Consider the following 27,974-nt stretch of genomic DNA (forward strand, 5'->3'; position numbering starts at 1 on the left):
GAGATTCCCCTTCTCCGAAAAAACATGACAGTATAAGGACTGTGTGTGTGTATTTGGAGGCCCTACGCTTTCTTGACTTGATACTCATATAGAAGTAGTGAGCATCAATGTGCCTTTATTTTTCCCGGTTCCCCTTGTGATTTGTGCCTGTTTTGCAGAACATAATTAGGGTACCAATTATCACATACTTGATCAGTCAATCATCTTATTCTTATTTCGCCGAAAAGTAGTTTAATTGAATCTATACTCAGAAATAGAATTTTTCCATCTGTCTCCACTTTTTGTAGTTTGACTTGTTTGTTGTCAATTTTCGTGAATTGCTATGCTTATTTATCAAACAAAACATTCCACTTGGAATATTCTTCTTCTCACTTTTCTAAACTAAAGATAATTCCTTTTGATTAACTGTTATCCGTTTTAACTTTTAAATATTTGATTTTAACGTTTTCATTTTATTTAGTTCTCCATTCAAAGCAATTTGTATAAGATTATATTGACAAACATACAATTAAGAAACAAAAGAAAATCCGGAGGCCGCGCTGTAATGTAGCTTCAAATTCGTGTGTTCCCAAGTAATACAAAAAATAATAGACAATGAAAAATAACTATGGATATCTTTTCCTGTAAAGCAATAAGAAGTGACCGAATTTTTTAGTTACTTTAGGATAGAGTCTGCAACCCTGATTGATGTCCATGAGAGCTTTGGCAACATAGCGTAAGTCACGATACTAAATGTTACCCGCTGTTTATGTGTCTAGCTTGGCTGTTTCTAGCATTCACCTTCCTCAGAGAACAACCCTTTAAACACCTGCACTTATGTAAACATGCTAATCACACGTTTAACGTGACGGAAGAAAACACTTTCTACCTAACTGTGCGGCCAACGGGGAAAGGGAGGAGGAGGGTGAGAGAAGAGAGGAGAGGGTCTGGGCAGGAGGGTTTTCATCTCTGTTTTGGTTTTGCGCGTTCCACAGTCAACAAGATGAAAGTGGGCGTAGGAGGAAAGAAATACATGTTAATCGCGGAGAAAGAATGATTCATATTGTTTCAAAGTAGACTTAGCTTTCCAGTAGTTTTTTGAGGAAGGAGTGTATTTTCTTAATGAATAAATACTCTTGAATTACATTTTAAATTGATTTACCTATGTAATTTTGTTGTGAAACCAAGCATGCGAAGTCATTGTCAAGTCATGTAGGACAGGTTTAAGGTGGAGAACACTCATGGGAGCTCAGTAAATTAGACTTGAGGATTCACGTATATTTTTGGAGCTTTTACGTAGATACAGAGTTAGCAAGTATGTATTCCGCATGGGATAGAGTTCGATTAGCAGGAGGAGTACTTGTGGTTTAGATTCAACGCTAAACAGTAGGTCTACATGTTGGTGCTGAAAATGAATGATTGTATGAAATTTCATTTGCTTTATAAACGACCGAAATCGACTTAACACTTTAATTTCAATGCACCATGAAAATATTATCATGGCCTTACTTTACAAGTTAATAAATATTATTAATATACGAGAAATAAGGCTAGTTAACTTTATATCATTACTTAGTTCTTTGTATCCATTTGAAATTGCATTGTTAATAATTATTATATATGTTAATGGGAATGTAACTAAATGAGTTTTACAGAATTGAGAAATTCATTTTGAAGAAATAGTTTGAGCACACTTCTTGAATAGATTGAAATCCTTATGCTGAATACATTATTTAAAATTAAGTTAAACAATTCTGTAGCAACATACTGGATGTTGATTATACGATGTCAAATTCGCTTCTTCTTCTTTTTCTTTCCTTTTTTTTCTTTTTTTTTTTTTTTACCTCACGTCAGAATTTAAAGAATGTCTTCAAAGTTAAAAATTACTAGTGGCCCAGAAGGGAGGATTGATTTCGTAGGAGAAGGGTACAAAGCCGGTTTCACTGCTATTATCGATGTAACTTCTCTTTTATAATCTCTGAAGCCGCCACTGCAAAGTAGATTACACTGATTACGAATTCACCAGGCGTCTTTATTTAAGACGACCAGATATGGGAAGGAACCTTTAATAGACTGCTATGAGCAGCACAGTAGTGCCTGAATGCCATCCAGTGACAAGAAGCAGAGGTGGCTAAAGAACCACAATTGAGGGGGAGACAAAGGATGGTGTGACGTGAGTACATGCATAGGTCAAATGATGCCTTGTCATCGAATGTAGCAGTTCCAACAGGTTTTGGCCTTCAATCGCGTATGAATAGTGGAGTATCGTAAGTGTAGTTTATTCCTCGCGATATTGGTGCCGTATTGGATAGAAAGCGGCCTCAGTGCTACGCATATGGATTCGGTAGCTCCAAGAAGGCACTACGCAGGCGGTTTGTGAATATGGCACTGGCGAATCGGACAGCCACATCTCACAATGGCACAAGTACTGCAGGCTGTCGCACAGCACCCAGAGTCTCCATGTTGTCTGGAGGAGCGCAGAATATTATATGTATTTAAAAACAAGTGTGTTTTATTTAATAAGTCGCAGTGATTTTTTGCGTAAATATTGAATGTTCCCTATTTCTAGCTTGAATGATGTACTGAAAACTCGCTTACACGGTTTGATTTTGTTCTTTTCTCAGTCTTACCAAGGGAGTGCTGAGAATAGTAAAGTCGTGTTCTCTTCCTTCTCATCTCTGGCCATCTCAAGTATGGACAACCAGTGAATTACATGTGAAGCCTTTCTTCACTTCCGATCTTCATTGTCAGTTGCATGTTTTTAATCACAGAAATTACTTAGAAAGGGGAGGTGAGTGAAACAAAAATGAACATAAATATTTAAATAAATTTTAAAAGTTAATAATAAGTTACAATTTATCAAAAGATAGTAATTGAATCTAGTGCAGAGAAGCTTGTAACATTCGATTCGGTTGGTATTTGTGACCCTGTTCATCCGTCTGTTCCACGATAACTCTCGAAAAACTTATCCAAGTTTAATGATACTTTCTATGTGTCTTTCTTCAACCTACAGAAATAATTCTGTTGCTTAAGGTTGCAATCCATAAAAAAATAAAGGGATAACATTATCCTATGTTGTAAGTGTGCACATAAGACGTATATACTCTTATTTTCTAATATAATATATGTAAAAATAGTTCAATCTAGATGAAACATAGTATATTTTCTTTAAGACATCTCATCATGTCAGTTGGTTGCTGTTGAAATCGGTCAATGATTGGTGGGAAAAGCTGGGTAAGTTACCCAAACTTCGGAGTTTCTTTATTTAAAAATACAATAACAAAATAAGAGCCGACACTAGTTACATGAACAGTGTTGTAAAATTATTGGATTTTGACTTTTTTTCTTTCCCACAATCCGCATTACTTGGGATTGGAATTAATAAAGAATGAAAGTTGAATTAAGTCTCCTCATTAAAAAAAATCACAATAACTTTCGTTAAAAAATCGATTTTCGTGGAATATAGCATATGGTTTTCTCCGCTTTCCCAATCATCTCCATTACTTAAATAGAAATGGATTGATAATAATGGCGTGAATTTAAGCATGACTCTCCTACCCACTCGATTTAAAAATAAGATTCACTAAAATATTACACTTTCTAAAAAGAATCAGATTCTATATGCATTTTATGCAATAATATGTTTTGTTTTAAATTGCATATTTACAGCAATTGTTTCTGGTTAAAATTACTCAGAGGGAGATGACGAATTCACCCCATTTTATAAAAGCCTTTTATCGATAATATTCCTTAAAAAATATTGAGTCTACTCTCCTTGAACATTTCAATCAAATGTATGGCTTATAGTTGACATCACTCAAAAGCATATAGATTAATGTACCTACTTTAAGTTTATTTCGTGGTAACCTAAGTCAACAATTATTATTATTATTATTATTATTATTATTATATGAAGCAAAGTGTTGTTTCTTAGAAGATAAAGAAGTCTTTGAGTTTTACGTCCCACGGTTATGCCGGTTAGGCTAAAGGAGACGGTGATGATGAGTAATGAATGAAATGGTGGAATGAAGAAAGAGGAAGGAAACGGGAGAACCCCGAGAAAACCCATGCACACGGTGTTTGTCCACCACAAAGATCACTTGGCGGGTGCTGGGATCGAACCCGCGACCCCTAGCACCAGAGGTGAACGCTCTACCACTGAGCCACCGCGGCCCCCTTTGAAGATAAAGAGTCAATGTTGTTGTTTAAGATGGTAATTGGTGAACGATAAGAGAATGTAAATGTCAAATTTAAAATAACATATCTTTCTTCTACAATGCACAGCATCACTTGTTATTATTGAAGAGAGTGTAATGAATTTTTACAATTCGATTCGATCGGCACTTGTGCGTTTGTCCGTTTCACAATAATTCTTCCAAAATTTATCCAGTTTTAATGAAACAGGATGTATATCTTACTTGAACCTGCAGAAATAACCCTTTTGTTTGGGATTGAAATCCCTCAAGAAGTTGGGGTAAAATCCACCCATGTTGTAAATTTGCATACATATATATATATATATATATATATATATATATATATATATATATATATATATATATATATATACTTTTTTTGTATATACTATTTAAAAGTTGCTCGACTTTGATTAATTACAAAGCATATATTCTTAAGATATCCCAGATTTCCCGTTGGTTGTGGACGAAATTGGACAAGAATAAGCGGGTAAAAGAGTAAATTTCGAAGTTTTCATACTTAAATAATATGATGAGAAAACAAATTTTCCTGGGAACTGTCGCCAAACATATTTAACTTTGATTAGAAATGGCACATATTTTCTTTGACACTCCCCAATTATTACCTCTGCTTGAGGTTAAAATATATCAAGAGTTACACGATAAATCCTCACTGCTTGGGGTAAAACCAGTTAGTAATATGTCATTGAATTTAACTTCTTTCCCTGCTTTTATAAAATACGACTCCCGAAAAATTTCGCAAAAATTATCCTCGTTTTATAAAATATAATGAAACTGATAAAAGGTAAAGCGATTAGACTCAACGATTATAATAATAATAATAATAATAATAATAATAATAATAATAATAATAATAATAATAATAATAATAATAATAATAATAATAATAATAATAATAATAGTAGTAGTAGTAGTAGTAGTAGTAGTAGTAGTAGTAGTAATAGTAGTAGTAGTAAACAACTTTGTGTCACTTTGCAATCCACAACATCACTAGTTAATTGCCAAAAAAAAAAAAAAGAAATATTTTACATCGTCGTCTTTATCATATTTGTAACTTTATGAATAATCAAAATTATTATCTGGTGTAATTAACTTCCATTTTATTGATTGATATTTGTTTTTCAAAGGAAGATAGAAAGTTTTTCATTTACAACTGTTTTAGGTTTTATACTTTAAAACCAGTGAACAAAAATCATTCTGGCTTAGATCTAATGTCTAGTATCTTGGCTGCTGATCACAGTATTTAAACACTTAATAAATTTAAACAATAATTCTTTTTTATTATAAAGTGTACACAGATTTAAAACACTGTTGTTTTTAAGAAATGATCCGTCTGTTTACGTACTGTCAAACCATTACCTACAAACGTTATAGGTAATTTGTCGTAGCATAAATTCCTCGTTTTCTACCTATGAATTACTGCTGTTTAACAGATAAGGGAAGAAAACGAAATAAAATATTCAGTTTCTTTATAAACGTAGAGAGTTTGCTTCTTTGTATGTCTGTTTCATACATTCATACACAAAGAAAAAGATAGTGGGGAAGAAGAAATACACGTTATAGGTCTTTTGTGACAATATTCGTATTTCCAAATAAATAACGCGTAACCTCCCAAATATTATCTTATGAAAAGGCTAAAAGCCAAATATTATGAAGGTTTTTATAGTGTAATGAGAAATAAATAAAATAAAATAAGAAATAAGGTTGGAAATAGAACAGCGGTCAAAATATTTTCTATCTATTTTATTTCATAGGCAGTGGCTCTACTAACAGAGCCACTCAAATTTTACTGGTAGAGTAGGCTTTGTACTACCATACATTGAAATAGTCTTTTCCAGTGCGTCACTTTAAATTTCGAGAAAATGGATTTTCTATGCTTTTTTCTGTATCTGTATACGAAATATTGATGACAGAAGACTGAACATATTTGGCGTACAATATATCCGCTAATGTTAAACAAAAAATGCAACATTCCATTTCTTTATTCAGATACTTGAAATGTTAAGCCAATTTCGCAGATTCTATACCTCCGTTGCTAGAAAATCCCTTGGAAGCTTCACTGCCATGATAGAATGAATTCAGTTTATATATATATATATATATATATATATATATATATATATATATATATATATATATATATATATATATATATATATATATATATGTAAGATTTGTGAGAATTTTCATTTATGGAATGCCTTCTATCATGTTTACTTACTGATCACTTCACTTTAGCCAAGATTTAAAAGGAAAAATTAATAAATGCGAAAAATTGTGAACTACAGTGTATCCTCATTTTTGCACAGGTATAAGTTTAATAACATTACGGGAAATTTAAAAATAGATCAGAAGAGAGTGATAGATATGCATTTAATTATAATAAACATTTATGTGTAGTGTTTCTAACTATGTAAAAATCAAAATATTATCTATATGTTCATTTAGATGAACATGTACAGAATAGATATGCGTTAAGTGGAGCAGATGATTTTGCGAAATAATTTAGTTTGCGAATTCGGGAAATAACCAAATACTTATTTCTTAATTCCCATATATTCGTACAAATATATTTTCTTACATATAATCATAACATCAAATCATATTAATTTCATAAATCAACATATAGCTTTATATATTCAACTCTAATATCATTCATAGAAGCTATTGATTTCTATGTAATAAGCAATGTATTAATCTAGACACGCACAATTTTCTAATATATTTCACTACTTAAACTTAACGTTGAATACGATTTCTATAAGTTTATTACGTTTTGTAGTCTTTTTTAATGCTATAGATAATGGCAATATATTCAACATACATATACTGATATTCGAAGCTAGAAAAATAGTTATACAGTATTTTGGTTGAAATTTATAAAATTTATATTAGCATTTTCACTTAATATATTGTTATTTGTATTTAAATCAGTATTTGAAACATAACAAATAAATCACAGCAAACCATAACAATCCATGTTGTCTGTAATCAATCATGACTACTACATATTAGTTTGGTAATTGAAGTATATTACTTTATGAATTATGATTAAGAGCATTATTTCGGTAGTTCGTATTCATAGTAGTAAACTTTAAGCCTGAATACTGTATTACATTTCACTGTATTCGTCAAAAGTAATATTTCGTGCAATATAAACTGTAATTGTAGTAAGTACTGAACACAGTGATTTTACTGAAACTTATCTGATTCACCTCTAAGTATATTTTAACGTGAGAGTGAACTGTAACCAGTACGCATATTGGTAACTGTTGTAACAAAGCTTACTTCTTCCAAGATTAAAGATACGTCTAAAAGGTGTAAAGCAGAAACTTTACACCAAATATACACGTACACACAATAGCTAGGAAACAGCTGATTTAACATTAAATAAAAATGAAATAATAAAATAAAATCAATAGAAAGGAGAAATTAAATAAACCACTTAATACGTACAATGAAATAATTATTTCAAAAATTATATTCTCAATTAGATCCTCTAGTATTAAGATTATGTGTCTTTCTTCCGAAAATTTGTAATATCATGTGCACATAACATAAATGTCTAGATGCAGCACATGAAGATAATAACACACGTTTACAAATGGATGGTTCCAGTGAATAACCAGCTAAGTCGTGAAAAGTAAATTTTACAGGAGAGCACTTTAAAGGTAAATTTTACAATAGTTGCCTTGCTAATTTTGACATAACCAAATGCTGCAACTTCTTCAATTTTATGAATTCGCCTTAGCCGCTTCTACACAATGTAGAACTCACCAAAAGAAGTTTATACCTGTAAAATCTCAATTTTCAAAAAAAGGCGACTTAGAAGGTTATTCACTGAAACCAGCCAAATATGCGTAAACATAACATTCAAATATTCGTAAACAGAAATAAGTAAACGCATGAATAAATAATACTACACGTAGTAATAGTAATAGTCAATATATTTAAGGTACTATACTGCTTATCAACGTACAGTTAAATTGCATCCAGCTCTACTTGGAAAGTCACACGTTCGTGTTTTCTCATTGTAGTGAAGATCTGGAGGACAAAGTTTTATAGTAGCTGTTCCATTGTAACAAATCTTATACATTGTACAACTTCCAGCTACACGGAAATAGCCATTTGCCTCTGGACACTATAAAGTACGTAAGAAAAAAAGGGTTAATATAAGACAAGATCGTAATTCTTACAGAAATCTACCATATTTCACTAATTTAAGAAAGTTATTTGTATACAGTATTATGAATATTTTAAGTATTGTAACTTCCTCCATGTTGACTCTGGAATTATTATTTAAATAATAATTAATATTTTTCTGACCAGAGTATGTATACTTCTTTATTAAAAATTATATATTTCGTAACAGTTTCCATAATGTAACGTTATCTTCCTCAGATGTTAATATGTATCTTCCTCAGATGTTAATATGTATCTTCCTCAGAGCTACATATTAATGTCTGAGGAAGATAACGTTACCTTATGGAAACTGTTACGAAATATTATAATTTTTAATAAAGAAGTGCCTACTCTGGTTAGAAAAATATTAATTATTATTTAGTATTGTAGTAGTGAAATATTACTATTATTTATTAGAGAAGGTCATACAAAAGATAGAAATAATGGACTCTTATCATGGATGTTACTATCCCTTCAGTTACTATATATACAAGTAGATTGAAAGTATAATTAAAGAATTCCTTTCTGGATAATATCGTAAGTGGCCTCTCTCTCTCTCTCTCTCTCTCTCTCTCTCTATATATATATATATATATATATATATATATATATATATATATATATATATATACAGGGGTAAAAGTGGATCTGAAAAAGTAGGGGTACGGTAGGTAGCGGCATGACGTCCCGCCGTCCCCTTGGCTATCTTTGCCCATTGTAATTTATTAGGAACTGGGGGGACGCCGCACATATCTTCTGGAGTTAGGGGGACGGCGTCCCCCCGCACTTTTGCCATATATATATATATATATATATATAAGTAGTGTTGTAAAAAAACGGTTTTTTTTCTGTGAAGTTTTTTTTCAATAAAAAACAGCGTTCTTTTTCATGTTTTTTTTCAAAAGTCTGTTTTTTTTCTGGCAACTATTATTTATTGATTTATGTTGCAGATTATTGAAATAATCAACAGAACTTGAGTCGAAGCCCTCGTAACTTACAAAGCGTTTGTTTCTTTGAACCTATACGAGCACAATTGTGTGATTATTCCTTTCGGTCCCAGGCCATTTTTCGCGTTTTCCTATATTTCCAGTTAGTGACTTATTGCTCAAAAACTATTCATTCGATTGATATGGTTAAGGCCTTGTTTTTAAGAAAATTGACGTGGCTATTTTTTGGTGTAAGTTGCATTGCAGTGTTACCAACGAGTGGGAAATTATTGAGGGAAATGTAGGGGTGAAAATTTACAAAAAATTCCCTAACCGAATTTCAAACTTTTTTTGTATCTAGCACCACTGCTGCTATATGAGTTCAAGTCACCTAAACAAATCTTTGGTGTGTTGACAAGGTACAGTGAAATCCTGAAGTCGCTGGCTTCCATTCAAAGAGGGAAAGAAAAAATTCTGTCATACACATAAAATTTTGACACTTTTTACGCCTCAGAGGCAAAAATCAAATATGCCGGTTTAGACTTCTCTAATTATCCTATTGAAACTTTTTATGGTGCGTTCTGTAGGGCAAAGAGGAAGCTTTCAGGTAGTGGTACGTTTGTTTCAATGTAGCCAGTAAGAGGGTAATAATAGAGGGGAAAAAGGAAATTCTCCGAATTTTTCATCTAATAGCGGGAATTAATTGTTTTGGCTGGAAACGCTGCCATCAGACAGGCAAAAACTATCTGGAAATAAACCGTAGTACTCAAAGAATATATCCTACAAGTATCATGGCGATATATAACAAAGTAAGCATGAAATTAAAAAAAAAATCTCATTCTACCTCAGAAATTCACCATTTTCTTACCATTTCCAGAACATGGTTTATTATAAACCTCAACTGTACTTCCCCTAATTATTCTAGTGAAACTTTTTATGGTGCGCTGTGTATTCTAAGGATGAGGCTGTTAGACACTGGTACATTTGTTTGAATGTAGCCAACAAGAAGGAAATAATAGAAATGAAAAGGGAATTTTTCCCAAAATTTGCCCCTAAAATCTGGAATTATTTTTTTTTGTAGCTAGCAACACTACTATCAGACACACACAAACTATCTTAAAATAAGCTTTGGTATCCCTCTAATATATCCTACAAGTTTTGTGACAATATCTAATAAAGTAAGCATGTCAATAGAAAAATATCTCATTCTACCTTTTAAAAAATCACAGTTATCTTTTCAATTAGAGAACAAGGTCCATTGTAAACCTCAACTGTACTTCCCCTAATTATCCTATTGAAACTTTCTATAGTGCGTTGTGTAGAGCAAAGACGAGACTTCCAGATACTGGTACGTTTGTTCCGATATAGCCAACAAGATGGAAATAATAGAGACAAAAAATATAATTTTTCCAAAATTTCCTCCTAAAATCTGGAATTAAAATATTCTGTAGCTGGCAACACTGCAACCAGACAGACGCAAACTATCTTAAATTAAACATTGGTACACCACTAATATATCCTACAAGTGTTATGGCGATATTTAAGGAACAAAGCTTCTAATTACCAAAAATATATTACGGTAAACAGAAAAGTAAGGAAAAATTAGAAAAATCAAGGGCTAGAACCTAAATACGAATTTTATGTGCTTCCCCTAATTACCCCATTGTAACGATCTGTACTTTCGTTTGTTAAGTAAGAACAAATGTTCGATTGGCGTAAGTTGACTTGCACTCGGACGTATAGGTACGGATTTATAAACAAAAGTTTCTATTTTTTTGCCCAAATATAGGAGAATTTTAATTTCCCTAATTGGCAACACTGCGCGCAGGCCCGTCCAATTGATGTCAACAGTTAGGTATCAATTCGAGGTATCTACCTGGCAAGTCTTAAGGATGTCTTTCTACAACGAAGGAAGCTATAGGGAAAGAAAAGTAAAGGAAATTCGAAATTAGAAAATTCTCGAATCTTTTACTGGGGTAAAATTTGAGAAGGAAATTCGACACCAGAAGAAAAAGAAATTAATATGATAAACTATAGTCCAACCACATTTTGCAAGAATAATATCCTGATATCTTAATTAGAGTCCACCCTGGAGCGGATTAAACAAGTGACACACCTGTGTGTGCCACTTTGGCCACCTGGGCTACCGAGTACACATTTGATTACATTTTTTGACTTTTAACTCGTGTTGTTGTTGTAGTTATAGTCTCGACTAATAATAATATCGTTGTAAACAATAACTTTATAAGGAAAATTTTCTCTCCTTTTTACATCTTAGTTCCAACACTGTTGGTGAAAAATGTAGGGTGTTTCAAAATAAATTTTGGGGTTTTAAGTCTTCGTAGTACTAATTACATTTTACGTACAGTTATAAGCAATGCATCAAGTAAAAGAGCACCTCAAACAGTCTTTGTTACAAGTGTTCAATGTGATATTCATTCATCACACGGCACACATCTAGTCGATAGGCGAGAAAGGCCCATAAACTTTCCGCCATACGGCACAAAACACATTCAATTTAGGGGAGTTTCGTTTCAATTGTACCATCTCCTGAGGATTTGCTGACGGCCAGATGCAAACATTATGAGTGTTCACATTAGCTCTTAGGTGAAAAGTCGATTTATCACTGTAGACGATACGATCCAGAAAATCTTCATTGTTATGCAGGAATATTTCACTTGCGAAATTGGCACGTAAACCGTAGTCTGTAGGTTTTAGACCTGTAGCAACTGCAAACAATAAAGACGTAGTTGGAAGCGTCTCCTTAATATTCTTCACACAGACGGTTACACTGTACAGGTTCAGTCTTTATTAAAACACAAAAAGCTTTCTGCTCTCTAGTCTCCATCATCGCTACTTGTTCTTTCTAACGGCAGACAGAAGAAAAATGCATGTACATGCGTGCGTACAAAACTGTTTGAGTTGCTCTTTCATCTGATATAATATTTATAATTGTAAGTTTATTGTAATAAATACTACAAAGTTTTAAAACCCTAATATTAATTTTGAAACACCCTGCATTACTTCAAATTGAGTCATCCTATATTCAGGTCCTAGTCAATTTGTCGCCTCGTGTAATGGCATAATTTGCCGCCTCCCCCTTTCTCCAGAAAGAACAAATCTTAGAAGTCATGATTTTAAGTATGCTACTCCAGCATGGACAACAAAGGTGAGGGTAAGTGCAGTCGTACTCAGAAAGGCTTAAATACTTACTAAAAATGCAATTCCGTTGTGTCTGTTTTTTTTCTTTAAATGTTAATCTATTATGATAGTGAAAGATAAAGCAAACAAACCTGCAGAGGAAAGATGGTAACCTTTTTATAGAATTCACTATCGAGCTTCAATTTCAATGTATCATTTTGCAATTCCAGTGCAACTAGCTCTTTTATCTTTATTTCTTGATTTTTCTTCTACATATTCTAACATTTTTTTAAAAAAAACTTGTTTCTATCTTCAATGATAAGGAACTTGCTGCAGACAAAAACAAGATTACTTTCATATCAAAACTGTGATAACTTACTAAATGGAACAGATATTCATTACTATTCGAGAATTGAATTCTTGCATTTGACAACAATCAAGCAATTTGTGCTCGGATTTATTCGCCCATTTGCTTTAGCATTGTTTATGTGATCTTAAACTAATGCAACCTAAACATAATTTATGAATGTAGTATTCAAATAGAAGGTCAGCTTAGTAAATGTAACTACCATCATCATGAAGTCTATTTCCAACAAGAAATATGTTATTTAATTTAAATAATATACTTATGACAGATTTTGCCGGACCATCCAAGCTTGCCGTTCCACGCAAATGCACGTGTTGTATATATACAGTGGCGTATTTAGGAGGACTTCCGGGCTTAAGCCCCCCCCCCCCCCGAAATCTTACTTACTATAGTAAAGTATATGAAATATCTTGCAGAATTTTCACATTTTCAGGCAAAGCCCCTCCCGAAACAAAATCTATATGGTAGAGCCGGCTCTGCATATCATATATATCTAGTCGACAAATTATTTATATATGACATTTAGAAAAATACTATTAGGCAAATTAGTATTATTCTTTACTTTTAGACAGGTTATTGGAATTTTATACTGTTCGTGACATTATTTTCGTACTTATTAAAGGCCTGCTTTCACGAAAAAACAAAATTTCATTTCTACTTTTATTTCTTAGTTGATATTGATGAAAACTGCTGAAACCCGAATTGTTAATAGGTATGGTATTCATGTAAATTGTAAAATATTTGTAGCGTATCAGTATCTAGCGTTTAATTTATGTTGCATTTTACGGTGATTACACCTACATAAAAATATTTCATACTTAAATAGACGTAAGATGCATTACAAATGACCGTTTGAAAAAAAACGAAATTTAGAAAAAAAACGAGAGGCAATGTTTTTTTTCTAAAAAAAAAACGTACATTTCTGAAAAAATACGAACCGTTTTTTTTCTATTTACAACACTATATATAAGGACGTTAATATTTGTCAAGACATGATTAATATATAACACAATAAAAACTTATCAAGCCTCTCGGAAAATAATGCTGCTACCACCAAACGATCTCATGTTATGGCTATATGAAAAATATAATTCTACATATGCACAACTTTTTCTTCTTCCAGGTAGTAAAGTTAGAGAGAGATTGAAGCCGGTTTTGTTTAAATTGCTCAAATGTTTCATTGCGAATTTTTATAAATAATAAAGAATTACCTAATCTAACTTATTTTTTCTGAATTCGTCTCTTTTATATTCAAAGCGGTAGCTATTTTATTTTTTGAACCTTTTTAATGTTTTCGAACGTCTTAACTTTTAAATCTTAACTTTTAAATCTCCAACCTGTTTCTTGGCTTCTATGCAAATTTTTATGTTAATCGTTTCAATGCACAATTCTTTAAAGTGACAAATTCCTTCATAAACACCTGAAGATTTTGTAAGTTCCCTGATAACTTGTGAGTTTCATTTCGTATTTGGAGAAGTAACAGCAATAATACGCAATTTTACATCTTTAAAAACGTTTATTAATTTCATTAGTTTGTTATTCAAGTGGACTGCGTTGTTATTTAATAAAATATGTTTGTTTATATGTCAGATAACGAGGTTCAGTTTATATTTGACCAATTAAATAATACTCAACCTAAGCAAAACAGTTACTTTCGCAAAAGAAAGTAATGGCAGTTTGAATCTAATATATTACAATTTACAACATACGAATAACGTTTAGACTAAAATCTATATATTCATACTATTCCAGCGTATGCATCGATAACCAAGGATGATTATTTGAAAAGACTTCTTTGTGAAGATCTATAGGCTTTGTCCAAATAGCACCAACAATAATAAAATCAGATCTTTAATAGAGTAAATTAATAAAATAAAATTGCTTTCAAAATTAAGAATAACTATCACAGACCTAATATTTCGTCTAGTAAAGAGAGAAACAGTCATAGCTGGAGAAAAGGAAAACAGGATTTGTTTTATAGAGGATGGATGGTAGCTACTTTCTCTAATGTGTTGAAATAATGAATTCTGTTGATAATCAAATGCTTGAATAATCAACGAAACTATTATTATTATTATTATTATTATTATTATTATTATTATTATTATTATTATTATTATTCCGAAATAACTGAGTAACCTTACGGTTAAATTTCTGCACTTGTAGATAACTAGGGAATGGATATATTGTTTTTGGCATCCATGATATGTTACCTGTATTTCTTTTTGTCAAACATATGTAAATTTCATCATAGTTATCTGATACTTTGTAAAAGACTCAGGAGAAATTTGGTTCTATAAAGTAGCTGTTGTAACTTAAGTATTTCTCCTCGTTTCTCATGTAAATAAGGGAAATCTTAAAATTGTATATTTGCAGTTGAAACTATCGAAAATCAGGTAAAAGGAAAGACTTAACCATTTTCTTGATGCATTTTTCAGACATTTTTTTTTTTATTTCCTTTTTGTCTTCAGATCTTTCGTCAACCGAGTCTAACTATTCTTCTGTTATTTCGATTTTATAGCCATTCTTTACTTACCCCAAAATATGTTGTGTTTTACTTTGAGGATCGTCACTAAGTGATCTGAGCTTTATTGTTCTTCTAAAAATATTTTCCTATAAATTGGGTTTCAGTTAGAAAAGAGGGTGCTGAAGAGGCATGCACGTATTGTGAGCCTATTTTTTTCTAACGACTTTGTCTCAAACTTGTTGACTTTGTCTCTAGAAATAGCGAGATCTACAAAATTCAATTCATGATTTCTTTGTTCAACATTGAATAAGAGCTCCGGATGAATGCTTGTTGATATAAGGTAAGGATATTATCAAAGTATCTAAAATAGACCTATTCTAATTCTAATAGAATAGGTTAGACATAGGTTAGACATTCAAAGTGGCCAGAAGTGGGGACAGGAGATTACACATGGCCAGACCATACGTAAGACTGTTCTTTAAATTGAAAATAATTTATATAAAAATGTATTTTCATAAATAATAACTCACCTATGTTGTGTTCTATATAACTATTTCATTGTTTATTATTTCGGTGACTTCATATATCTTTCACCTTTGTCTGAGTCATACAATTGATGTTAGAAGGGAATTTTATAAGAAAAGAAAAACACCACTTATAAGTGGTTACCCGAAATTCTTCCTTGCAATTTTGTGCTGGGAATTTCTGTTTATATTTCACCATCCTCATCCAGTTTGTTTATTTAGTTTTGTCAGAACGTGGGCTATTAGAATTACTAAACTGTGAACTTGTAAATAACTAACTATTTTGAGACGATAATCATAGAGTAATCTTGTTTTTTGTTAGTAAAGGTTTTTATTACTTTATTCCAATTTTTATAAATTTCCTATATTCGAAATAACTTTTCGAGTACGGATTTTAAAGCACTGTTGTTTCTTCCCAGCAATTGGAGGTGTACTATCTAACGGTTCTAATTTGAACACAGCGGTGCCAATAAATGTTCACAACATGCTGAAAATATAGTCTATAGTTCATTCGCAATAAAATATAAAGCAAAGCGTGGAACCATGCCCATCGTTTGTCCTACTGGACATTAGATACACAACAGTCCTAGCACGTTGGTCGTCTGTAAGATGTTAAGTTTTTGAGACCTGGAGATAGTATTTATTGAGATCGTTCGTATTTAATTTTATCCCTAAAAAAAATTACTATATATTGTGCACAAAATTGGCAAAATACAGTACATTTCCTATTTAATATTTTATGTAATTATTCAACTTCTATATTTGGAAACAAACTACTTTATTTTTAAAGTCCGAATTTATAAGCGGTAGGGAAGTTAGCATCATCCAGCCGTTATTCTCACTATCTGTAGCAGATATCTTAAGCAACCGTTTTGCGTCTCAAGTACTACAAATAGAAAAAAGTTAAATACTCAAAATACTATTGAGTTGTGGACGATATATGATATAAAATAGATGAACAATTGCAGTTCCTTCTAGAAAATAAGATAGATCCAAAGAGAAAATTTACTGTAAAATTAGAAATATCAAGACACTCAATTATCAATATAAAGACAAGAAGTGTGTTATCATTATCTATATTATAGCAGAACCTAGGTGTTCTGATATTCACAAAAAGCTGTTTATTCGTACTTAATGTAAAATATTTAGAATAGTTTCTTCATTAGAAATATAAAGTAGTAGTTTCAGAAGAAGGTATACAAAAATTTAATTAATTAGATTTTCAATTTTGATGCAGAAACTGTATGATAATAATACATTAACAAAATGGCAGTCACTAATTAACTCCAAACCTTCTGTAAAAATAAAGACGAATTAAAATATATAACACAGATGAATTGCAATCCCTTTTACCGAAGTTATTATTTGGTTAAACAAATTTTTCCAGACGTGAGTTTTAAGTTTTCAACTACTGAATTAATTAATTCTGAAAAGTTAAATAGAGACAAACACTATTTTATATATCAAGAAATTTAATCAGGAAACTATAAAATCATATGTGAATTGTTAATTCTCGTAATGGCATTGTAAAACCCAAAAGCAGGGCCCAACAACACATTATAGATTGAGAAGAGAAGATGTCTGGAATTTTAAGCTTAAAGCATTTATTTTATAAAAATAATATAAATAACATACGAAACTTCTACACATAAATTATCATCGCATATTTAAAGAAATACTTTGTAAAAGTTTTTATTTGAATCAAAAGCTCTGATGTTAATAGGGAAGAAAAAAATCGAGTAAAGATTCGAACAAAATAATAAGAAACTTTATAAACAAAATAAAGTTATACAATGGTCATTTTATCACAATAGATAGTTAGTTACAATCTCAACTTTGATAATTCATAAACTTTACGTTCAGACAACACTGATGAAAGCTGAATAAGAAGCGACAGTAATAATGACATGGAATGCAACGCAGTATTTTATATATGTTATTTGCGTACCATGAGGCACTATATCTCTAATAACTTAATGATCTCTGCTATTTCAAAGAATGACATGTTATTCTGCCTCAGTCACGACTCAATATAGGTAATAGCGTATTTAAGGATAATGGACGTACTCATAAGATCTATGGATACTAATTATAAATTGTTCTCGTTTACTCTATACACTTGAGTATTAACGTCAATTATAAATATGAATTACGAAGTGTTATTACTCAATATTTTATTAGTGTTCTTCTAACAGAGAAGTCTCCATTAAACTTGAATCAATCAATCAGTCAATCTAACAGAGAAGTCTGGTTTGTTTATCTTCGTTAGACACACGTTTGATAAATGTGAGTAGAAACAATTAATCCTTTTTATTGTTATTTTTGTGCCAATAATGTGCCATGAGCTGGTAACAAACTTCTGTACTTATTCGCCTACATCATTTAACGAATTTTAACAGTGACCGTAAGTCTTTAATTCTGTATAGAATTCATTTTCAGTACTGTTCTCCTTTCAACTCATGATAACCATATTGGCTCTGCCCTTTTGTATGTATCATAAACCATGCTTGTCTAAACTCATGGCGAATACATTGGCGAATTAGCTGATTGAATGATGAACAGTTTCGTTTTTAAATTCTTTCCTCATTAAAGAATTATTTAAAGAGGTGGCGTATCAATATTTGTGCTCTTCTTGTTTGCTTTAGACACCAATTTAATTAAATACTTTCATAATGCACAAAAAATTTTGCCAAAAGAAAGTGTAGAGAAGAATTAATTGAATAAAAAGTCAAATTTTAAAACTGTACATAAATATGTCATTAAGTCAGATATCAGAAAGGTTAAAGGATATATCAATAGAATGTGAATTGATTCTCAATTTTGAAAGCAATCAAGATAAGATTTATTTCTACCGTCATTTTCATTTGATTTACAAATGATTTTCATTCGCAGTCAACACAACACTTGCATTAGAACTTTCAAAACATTTAAAGATTAAAAACATGAATTCGATTTGGTGAAATTGTAAAATGTAAAAACAGAAATTCGAAGTCAGATATTTGAGCTATTTTTTTTATGAAGATACAAAATTGTCATGATTCCGATAGAGTGAAATAAATATGACTTCGACTTCTCCATAGAAGAACATATATATATATGCGTAGAGTTTCAACTTTCAGGTAACCGTAATTACGACCATTTGGTAGAAGCAGTTCTGGCCTCTGCCATACTTGATAAGCTTTTACCGTGATATATGGTCCTTGTCTTCAACACACTTGCATCCTCATGTGTATAATTCAATATCCTGTCCTATATTAACATTTATATATTAATGTTTAGTTTTATTTATTATTATTATTATTAATTTTTTTATTTTTTAAAATTATTATTCGTGACGATGGAGTGTGAACTGCTCCAAATTTAGAAAGTTCAGATATTGAAAAATGTAAAGGTATTGAGGTCCCGCTAATCACAATCTATGTTTTAAATTAAACGTTTTGAATACAAGGAATTATGACTTCTTCTTTGTTGACATCTTTTTAAATTCTATTGCCTATCTGGACTCGTAACATTTTTTTATGTGCATTGGATTTCTTCTATTCTATTCGAGAAACCGTCTTGACATTTTATAAATATTAAATCAACTCAGTATCTTAACCTGGCCACAAGACTTGTCAAATGTAGTTCAAAACAGAATAGAATGCTCTGGCATCTATGAAGTTATTTCTTTTTAAGACACCTAATACTAACGCACGTAATCTTAAGAGTGAGGCACATACCACTTTCATTTCTATTATTTATTTGCAACATGTCTATAGTAATCACATGCTGAAGTTCAGTAGATGTTTCAAACTGAAGTTATATCTAGATGAAATTAAGGTTAACAAAATTCCAATACAAAATTTAAAAAATATCAACTTACAAATGGTTCACATATTGTTGTATTTTCATCTTCGCATTTTCTGCTAACTGTGCTGTAATTCTTTCCAGGTGGACATTCTTTTACTAAACCATAATTCATTTCACAGGATAAATATTTATGGCATTGGCCAATAATAGGAAAATTGCCACTTGGTTCTGGACACTAATAGAATAAAAAGTTATGAAATTAAGATGCAAATTTAGAAGCTAATTCATACACAATAACTACTGATATATGTAATAATTAAATACACTAGCTCGTTACTTCATCTAATGATTGATTTCAGGATCCAATCCCATAAAAGTTCCAACATTTTTCTTTGAATAATTTGAATTACATGTCCAGATAATCATTGAGAGGGGCTAAAATCCTTGCATGGTACGAGTCTAATAAGAAAATTTAAGAAACAATACAGCAATAGATCACCATCGCTCTTTGGAGTGAAAAGTATGTCACAAGGCTCTCTCTAGATGTCATATACAATTAAAAAATATTGAATTAGATGATTTCAGAAATAATCCACGAGCTTGAAGGAAGCTATAGACATCAAATCTATTCAGATATGTGTGACACATTGCTATACAGCTATAACTTTTACTATTAAAAATATCTACTTCCAAACTAAGCTACTCTTTATTTACGGATACGGGTACATGCATACAAACTTCAAAAGTACTTTACTAATTTTTATCCTCATGCTACTAAATAATATTCTTCACAGTACTTCTGACAAGCCCACTTGCATACTCTAACTTCATTCTTGCTCGTACGAACTCTTGACTCATGCTAAAGCCGGCCATCCTCATGCCCCATCACTGACTATTGATAGTCCTCTCACACTCTTCACAGACTATTGCTATACCACATTCTCCACAGATTATTCACTATTACATTCTTCCACATTCTTTACAGATTATTGACTATTACACACTTCCACATTCTTCACATATTCACTATTACATTCTCCCCCCCTTTTTTTTACAATTTGCTTACATTAGCTCAAATTAAATATATCCTAGTTCTTAAATTAGCTGCAAGTGAAAAAATGGTTCCCGGGAAAATTAATCAAATCTGGTATAAATTTGAAAACGTTTTATAGATACTTAAATGTTAATATTTAACACGTAGAGCAACGTTGAGTTGGCGGCTGAATAGGAGCATTCGCCTCTTCTGTGATAGATTACACGTTCGATCGTTGGTTTATATGAGCAAGTGTAGTGCACATATTATATGTATATTTCTTTGTGGTTTCCTATTTATTTATACTGTCTCATTCCACCAATTCTTTATCAATCATTCTCTTGCCATCTGTTGCTTTAACAGTATGTTAAATAATGAGCTAGCTACCTTGCTCATATATGCTTCCGCTTTTTTCTAAATATAGCACTCTAAACCAGATAAACAGTGCATGCTATTTAAATCCTGGACTTCAGAAAATTTACTAATTTAAGAGTTGCTTCGGTAGATTCTTGAGATAAAACAGGCTATTAGATAACATTTTCAGTAATGGCTAAAAATGATTTAACTTTTTTAAATTAACGAAACACAACGATGAGAGAAGACATACAATCTGTTTAGAGGGCAATCATTGCATACGTTATTCGATATGACTCAGAAAGTAGAACTTTTTAATATAGAACTTTACATATGTGTTTTATATTTATTTTTCATGTCAATTATGCATACACATTTTTCGTTAAAGCGTTACCATTAAAGTGAAAAAAACTTAGGTTCACTATTTTCCTATTATATACCCTATACACATTTTATTTTGAATACAAAATACTTATTGATCTAGATGTGATATTATATCGGGGTATAGAAGCAAAATTTGCTACATCAATTTTTAAATTTTGTCAGGGAACGAAGGAAAAGTGACGTCCTTATGTTTCAAAATTGTTGTACAACTTCTTTTATTTAGTGGTAGATTTCACTCATCTGCATTAAGTAGTGACCACTAAACAAACAAATAAAAAAAAAAAGTTCAGCAATTCTGAAACATAAGGGAGTCCCTTCTTCTTCGTTTCCTGACAAAATTGAAAAATGGATATAGCAGGTTTTGCTTCTATACCCCTGATATATACATTATCAATAAGTTTATATTTGCGGAATAATTAGAATAACTGAACACTGACAACCACACAAAGGAAATAGTTCCTAATATGCATTTTTCACATATTATTTGTATGATAATTCCATAGAATTTGCACATTATTGGGGTATTCTACATATAGGTTCTATATTGAGTTAGTCATACCTCTGGCATGCAGGTAGTTACTTCTTCATAATCACAAGTTCCTTTTTCTGAGTTAAATGCTAAACCTGGAGGACATATTTGAACCATTGGACGTCCTTCTTCACAATCAATGTATGCTGAACATGAATCTGGTATTGGGTATACTGCTTCTGGATAAGTACACTAAAAGTAAAGGAGAATGTAAGCACTGCATAATTATGTTCATAATTTAAAATTATAGCTTTACTATTGCATTCGGTACATAGGACAACCTGTACATAGGACAACGTCTGAAGTTGCGCTTGAATGAAGGAGAAATCAATACTGTGGAGATTGGAAGAGAAGTCAGACAAGGATGTAGTATATCGCCCAAATTATTCAACATTTACAGTGAATGTTTGATGAACGAAGCATTAATAGGAATCAAGGATTTCAAGATTGGAGGGCAGATTATTAACAAGATCAGATACATAGATGATACGGTTATTATAGCTAGAACCGATGATGGACTACAGGAAATGATTGACAAAATAGTTGATGATCGGAAACTATATGAAATGGAAATCAACATAGGAAAATCGAAAGTCAAGACAATATCCCGTGAAAACGCGCCCTTACGGGTCAGAGTAGAAGACGTAGAACAAAGAGAACTTGAAAAGGTCGATCATTTCAAATATCTGGGAAGTTTTTTGACGAGAGAGCTTACTGCTCCAAAGAGGTTAGATGAAGAATTGCGATATCCAAAGAAGCATTCAATAAGAAGAGATTACTTGTAACCAGCAGGCTTAATATTGAACTAAGGAAGAAGTTGGTGAAGTGCTATATATCGAGCATTGGATTGTATGGGTCAGAGACTTGGACATAATGGAATTAGAGAAGAAATATTTGGAGACTTGGAAATGTGGTGTTGGAGGAAGATGGAGAAGATAAAATTGACAGAGAAAGTAACAAACGAAGATGTTTTAAGACGGATAGGAGAGAAGAAGACGTTTTTAGCCAGCATTCTGCGTAAAAAGGCCAATTTGATTGGACATATCTTGCGAAGAAATTGTCTTCTTCATACCGCCATAGAAGGAAAGATGAAAGGAAAGCAAGGAACAGGAAGAAGAACACAATTGATCGATGATTTGAAAAATAGAAGAAAATATTTGGAGATAAAAGAAGAAACTGAAGATCGGAAAACGTGGAAGAAACATTTTCAGGCCCAAACCTTAAAATAATACTAATAATAATAATAATAAATAAAATAAATCCAAATTAGTCCCAGAACCTTAATACTTAATAATGATAAAAATAATATTTGTATTATGTATATTTTGAAAGTTTTAAAACTAAATAAGCTTTCATAAGACGATTTGATCTGCATTTTTAGTAGTTTCGGACTTATATTCTTTAGTATTCCTAGCATAACTTTAGTATGTGTACAAGTAAGAACTCCCTTTATATATGCTTTTGTTTTTTATTTGTATTGTAGAGGAAGTTATTTATTTGGGCTTGATTGAAAACTACCAGTTCCACAGAATAACAAACGGGAATCAAAGATCTTTATTCTCATCTGTTAATGATATTCATTTTTAATATTAAAAATGAGGCGACATGCACAGCCTTGGTTTCTTGCGTTTGAAAGAATGTCATCATTTGCAAAAGACTACTATCGACTGAAAAACAGCGTAGATTATTATAAGTATGAAGCACGTGTAATAAAGTAGTATTTTAAGTTTTCTAGATATATTCCGATTCTAAATCAGATGTTTCACATTTTGGTCAAATCTTCACCCTTCCTGTAGTCTCCTAGCAATCTTATTCCTAGCATTCTTTTCTTATTCGACTATCTTTTATTATTTCTGAACTCAGATATTTAAATGTTTCTGCTCTCTCAAATGGTTTCTTTCGTAATTTTGTTTGTCTTCTAGTGTTTGTTCTACTAGATGACCAGAGATTCATTTTCTCATGAATTATTGTAAGGTTTATTGTGTTGTACATTTGTTTCAGCATCTAATTGCTCTTACGTTTCTCTTCAAATGAGTACTTCAACTTCGAGATAAACCTGTTTCTGTTCCTCTGTTCTTCTTTTATTCTTACCATAACGACACCAAATAGGATAAAACAGAGCAAACTTGCCATGTTTTAGGCACATTTGATTTTGAACCATTGTCTTCTTTTTATAACTTACCCGCATTTTACACTGATACGTCTCCATAGAGTTGTTTAATGGCTATATTGTCTCTTCATCCATTCAATCTGAGATTCGTTTCCCAGTCAAGTAAGTTTGTGGTATCACGTCTGTGGGTTTCTAGGGATACTCTCGTTTCCTCCCACATTCTCATTCCACCAATTGTTTCATCATCACTCACTTGCTTTAATCATCCTTCTCACTTAGCCTGAAGGGCATAATCGTGGGACGTTAACTGAAAGATTTCCATTGTACAAACTTTGCTTTTAACAGACTTAAATCTGATTTAAAATACTCGCTTAGTAAAGCAATACGTTTATTGTTAAATATATATTGTTAAATATATATACAGGGTGTAACGTAAATGCATGGCTAACAGTGACGAGGTGATTGTGTACATCCAAATAAGTAAAACTGTTCCTATAAACATGGGTCCGATGCCGCTTCGTTTTCGAGATACAGGGTGTTCAAATGTCGAGTTTCTCCAATTGCTCCTATGGGAAAATGAATGGAAATGTTCAATATTACATGAATAATACTATTCAGGTGGAATTATGCCTGTGCAAATACATTTACACTAACATAGAGAATGAAACTAATCAACATTTGAGGTTATTGTATTGTAAGTGTTGCCGACCTGGTGCAAAGTGTTATGTTTTCAAATCTTACTAGACGTCCACACGTTAGCATATGATTGCTGACATCAAAACTTTCCTAAACATGGGTCAGATTCCGCTTCGTTTTCGAAAGACAAGGGATCCAAATGTGAAGTCATTTAACGGCTCACAATAGTAAACAATGGTTCATAGATCACGATTACTACATGTTTCCAAAGTTTAGTAATTGAGAAAGGTATTCGATGGAGGCCATAGCGTTCTTTTATATTACACATAAACTTCGGAAGAAACACTGAAGTGAGGTGCGGATTCGAGTCCTCTTGCTACTTATCCCAAAAACGGTTTTCTGGTGTATTTCTCACTACTAGGATGATCCCTGGCAAATACACTCTGACCTTTATACGAAGTGGGCAACATTGTTACTCAATAACATTACTTTGTGGCTTTTAACATTCAATTACTTTGTGGCTTCATACGTAAGTTATTCTCATTTGCATTCATTTGCAACGACACAATAACACTTTTATGCAAGAGTTGTGATCTATGAACCGTTGTTTCCTATTGTGCGCCGTTAATTGACGTTACACTTGGACGCCTTGTCTTTCGAAAACGAAGCGAAATCTGACCCATGTTTAGGAACTTTTTGATGTCAGCAATCATATGCTAGCGTGTAGACGTCTAGTGAGTTTTGAAAACATAACACTTTGTACCAGGTTGGCAAGACTGACAACCTAATAACCTCAAATGCTGATTAGTTTAATTCTCTATGTTAGTGTAAATGTATTTGCACAGGTATAATTCCACTTGATTCTATTATTCCTGTAATATTGAACATTTCCTTCCACTTCCCCATAGTGAGTCATGTAGTGGAGGGGCTCGACATTTGAACACCCTGTATCTGGGAAACAAAGCGGCATCAGACCCATGTTTATAGGAACATTTTTACTTATTTGGATGTGCGCAATCACTTAGTCACTTTTGGCCATGCATTTTTGTTACACCCTGTTATATCAACATGTAACAGTTTCGTCAACTATCCACTTTGGCTTCATCAGAGGGTCTGATGAAGCCAAAGTGGATAGTTGGCGAAACTGTTACACTCGTTTTATTTATTATTTATTATTATTTTTACAAGAAACGTATTGTTTTGCTTAGCGAGTAGTTCAAATTAGACGAAGATTTCTTTTTCTTTCTTTTTTTTTCATTCAATCTGCCTTGGAGCTTTCCACAGTACTCCCTAAATAAGTTGTCATATGGTTTCTCTTGAGTTGTTGATACTATGACAAGCTACTTACCGTCCCAGTTATTTCCAGTTTGCTGTCTTATTTCCTATTTCCTAAAACCATGGCGCTCTTAATATTTGTTGCGCTCGATTTTATCTTGGTTATGCTCTTGTGAAATTCTTTCAAAAATTTTAGCTACGTGGTGGAATTCGTAAGCACAAAGGGAGTAGGCTTAAGATTATCAAATGACTGAAACTACTTGTTGGCAATACGAGAAAATATGAGAAATATAGATATAAGTGCATGTTTTCAAGTTAAGGAGCAGAAGATACCTTCCATATATCCAATGCTAATAGGTCGAATTATAGCGTTCATACAGCCATAAACACAAACTGTCTCTCCTTCCATTTTTAAATAGGAATTCTCGAAAGATGTATTAATATTGTTTTATACCTAAGACTAATGATATTATTTTCTTCAAATAATACTTTTAATAATTTCAAAATTCTTTAGGAAGTATACAGATAGAGATTGCACAAAGCACGCAACCTGTGGTAGCAATGCAGCTGGTAATACCTCACACATCTATCAAAAAAAAAAAAAAAAAAAACTCCATAAACCCAAATATAAATATTGTTCTATATTCGACACTAGTTTGGCTTTGTAATATCTCAATACAAAGATAACGCACGCACTTCAACAATTCGCTGGTTAAAAATATAGAATAGTTTCACTTCATTTACATCTTTAAATACACCCACTATCTAGCCTCACACTTCGGAGAAAATTGCTCCTCTTTATTTCATACCAGCTACACTCATAAATATTCCTGCAGCGCTCGAATTTCCCGTCTATCTGTTCCAGAACACACAACTCATCAAACAAATATTCAACTACACTTTCTATGCTATTATCCTAAAAACCTCCTCCCAAACAGTTCCACGTCCGTCTGAAAGAGACAGTGTTAACCATTTAAGAGTTCTTCACCTTAATACATTCACTTTATTTCTCATACATCAATTTTTATCTTTGCAATCGTTTATTATTATTATTATTATTATTATTATTATTATTATTATTATTATTATTATTATTATTATTATTATTATTATTATTATTATTCCATTATTATTTTATATTCATTTATATATTGTATTTACAATCCTTATTTTTAATTCGTTCCGTAATTATATAATTTTAGTTCATCATTAATTATCTCTCTTCTCCATGCACTCTTATCGATTAACCCTATCCCACAAGTTAGGGATTATCTTTCTCTTTCCACTTCACTAAACTCTTTTCACTTTCAACATTGCATTATTGTCAGCTGGCTCTGGATTTCAATAAGGCGTCCAACTTGTCACTCCATAATTACTTCCCTATTTTTAATTTACCTTTTTTCTAATTTCTTCCTCTCTCAATCTGAACTCAATTTTTAATTTATCTTTTCTTCTAATTTCTTCTTCTTTCAATCTGAATATTCATTTTTAATTTATCTTTCTTTCTAATTTCTTTCTCTTTCAATCTGAATACTCGATTTTTAATTTATCTTTTCTTCTAATTTCTTCCTCTCAATCTACTGTTTTTGCTGCTTTCTGGTATGTAAGAGCGAAATCTTTCAAATATGATTTTACATAGGTATATGTGCTATAAACAGAACTTGTTTGATAAACATTGTATTATTTCTCTATTAATTTGGTAGTAAATTAATTTTAAAAAAAGAATAAGAATCACAAACTCTTTTATTTATATAATATCTTATTACTGTAAAAATGAACGGATTCTAGTGTATATATTGCTTTTCTCTCTTTACTCATTTTGGCTTTCCTTTGAAGATACATGCATACACCTGTGACCTAATATGTAATATGACCTGTGTACATATTTTTCACTACCTAGCTATGACTCATTTTAGTATCTGTCATCAATAGAATACAAGAAAGCATAAGTTTCACCAACATACTAGCTTATGCATATTATTAATATATGAAATGAAGTAGACATAAACGTGAACTTTATAGTGGTTGTAAAAATGAACTTAGAAATCTCTTTCATGACAG

General features: G+C 31.8%; 1 protein-coding gene across 1 annotated transcript in view; it reads right to left on the minus strand.

The window, feature by feature from the left end:
- LOC145682028 (uncharacterized) overlaps positions 1 to 27,974 on the minus strand; it is an 80,143-nt gene that overhangs the window by 36,646 nt on the left and 15,523 nt on the right. The window contains exons 5-7 of the mRNA XM_081753630.1: positions 21,923 to 22,084; positions 19,666 to 19,827; positions 8,176 to 8,337 (exon numbers count right to left, since the gene is read on the minus strand). Of these exons, the coding sequence (XP_081609756.1) occupies positions 8,176 to 8,337; positions 19,666 to 19,827; positions 21,923 to 22,084 (486 nt within the window). The remainder of the gene's footprint in view (positions 1 to 8,175; positions 8,338 to 19,665; positions 19,828 to 21,922; positions 22,085 to 27,974) is intronic.

This window comes from Thermobia domestica, chromosome 3, assembly GCF_964235325.1.
Source record: "Thermobia domestica chromosome 3, izTheDome1.hap1.1, whole genome shotgun sequence".
In the NCBI taxonomy this organism is placed as follows: domain Eukaryota; kingdom Metazoa; phylum Arthropoda; class Insecta; order Zygentoma; family Lepismatidae; genus Thermobia; species Thermobia domestica.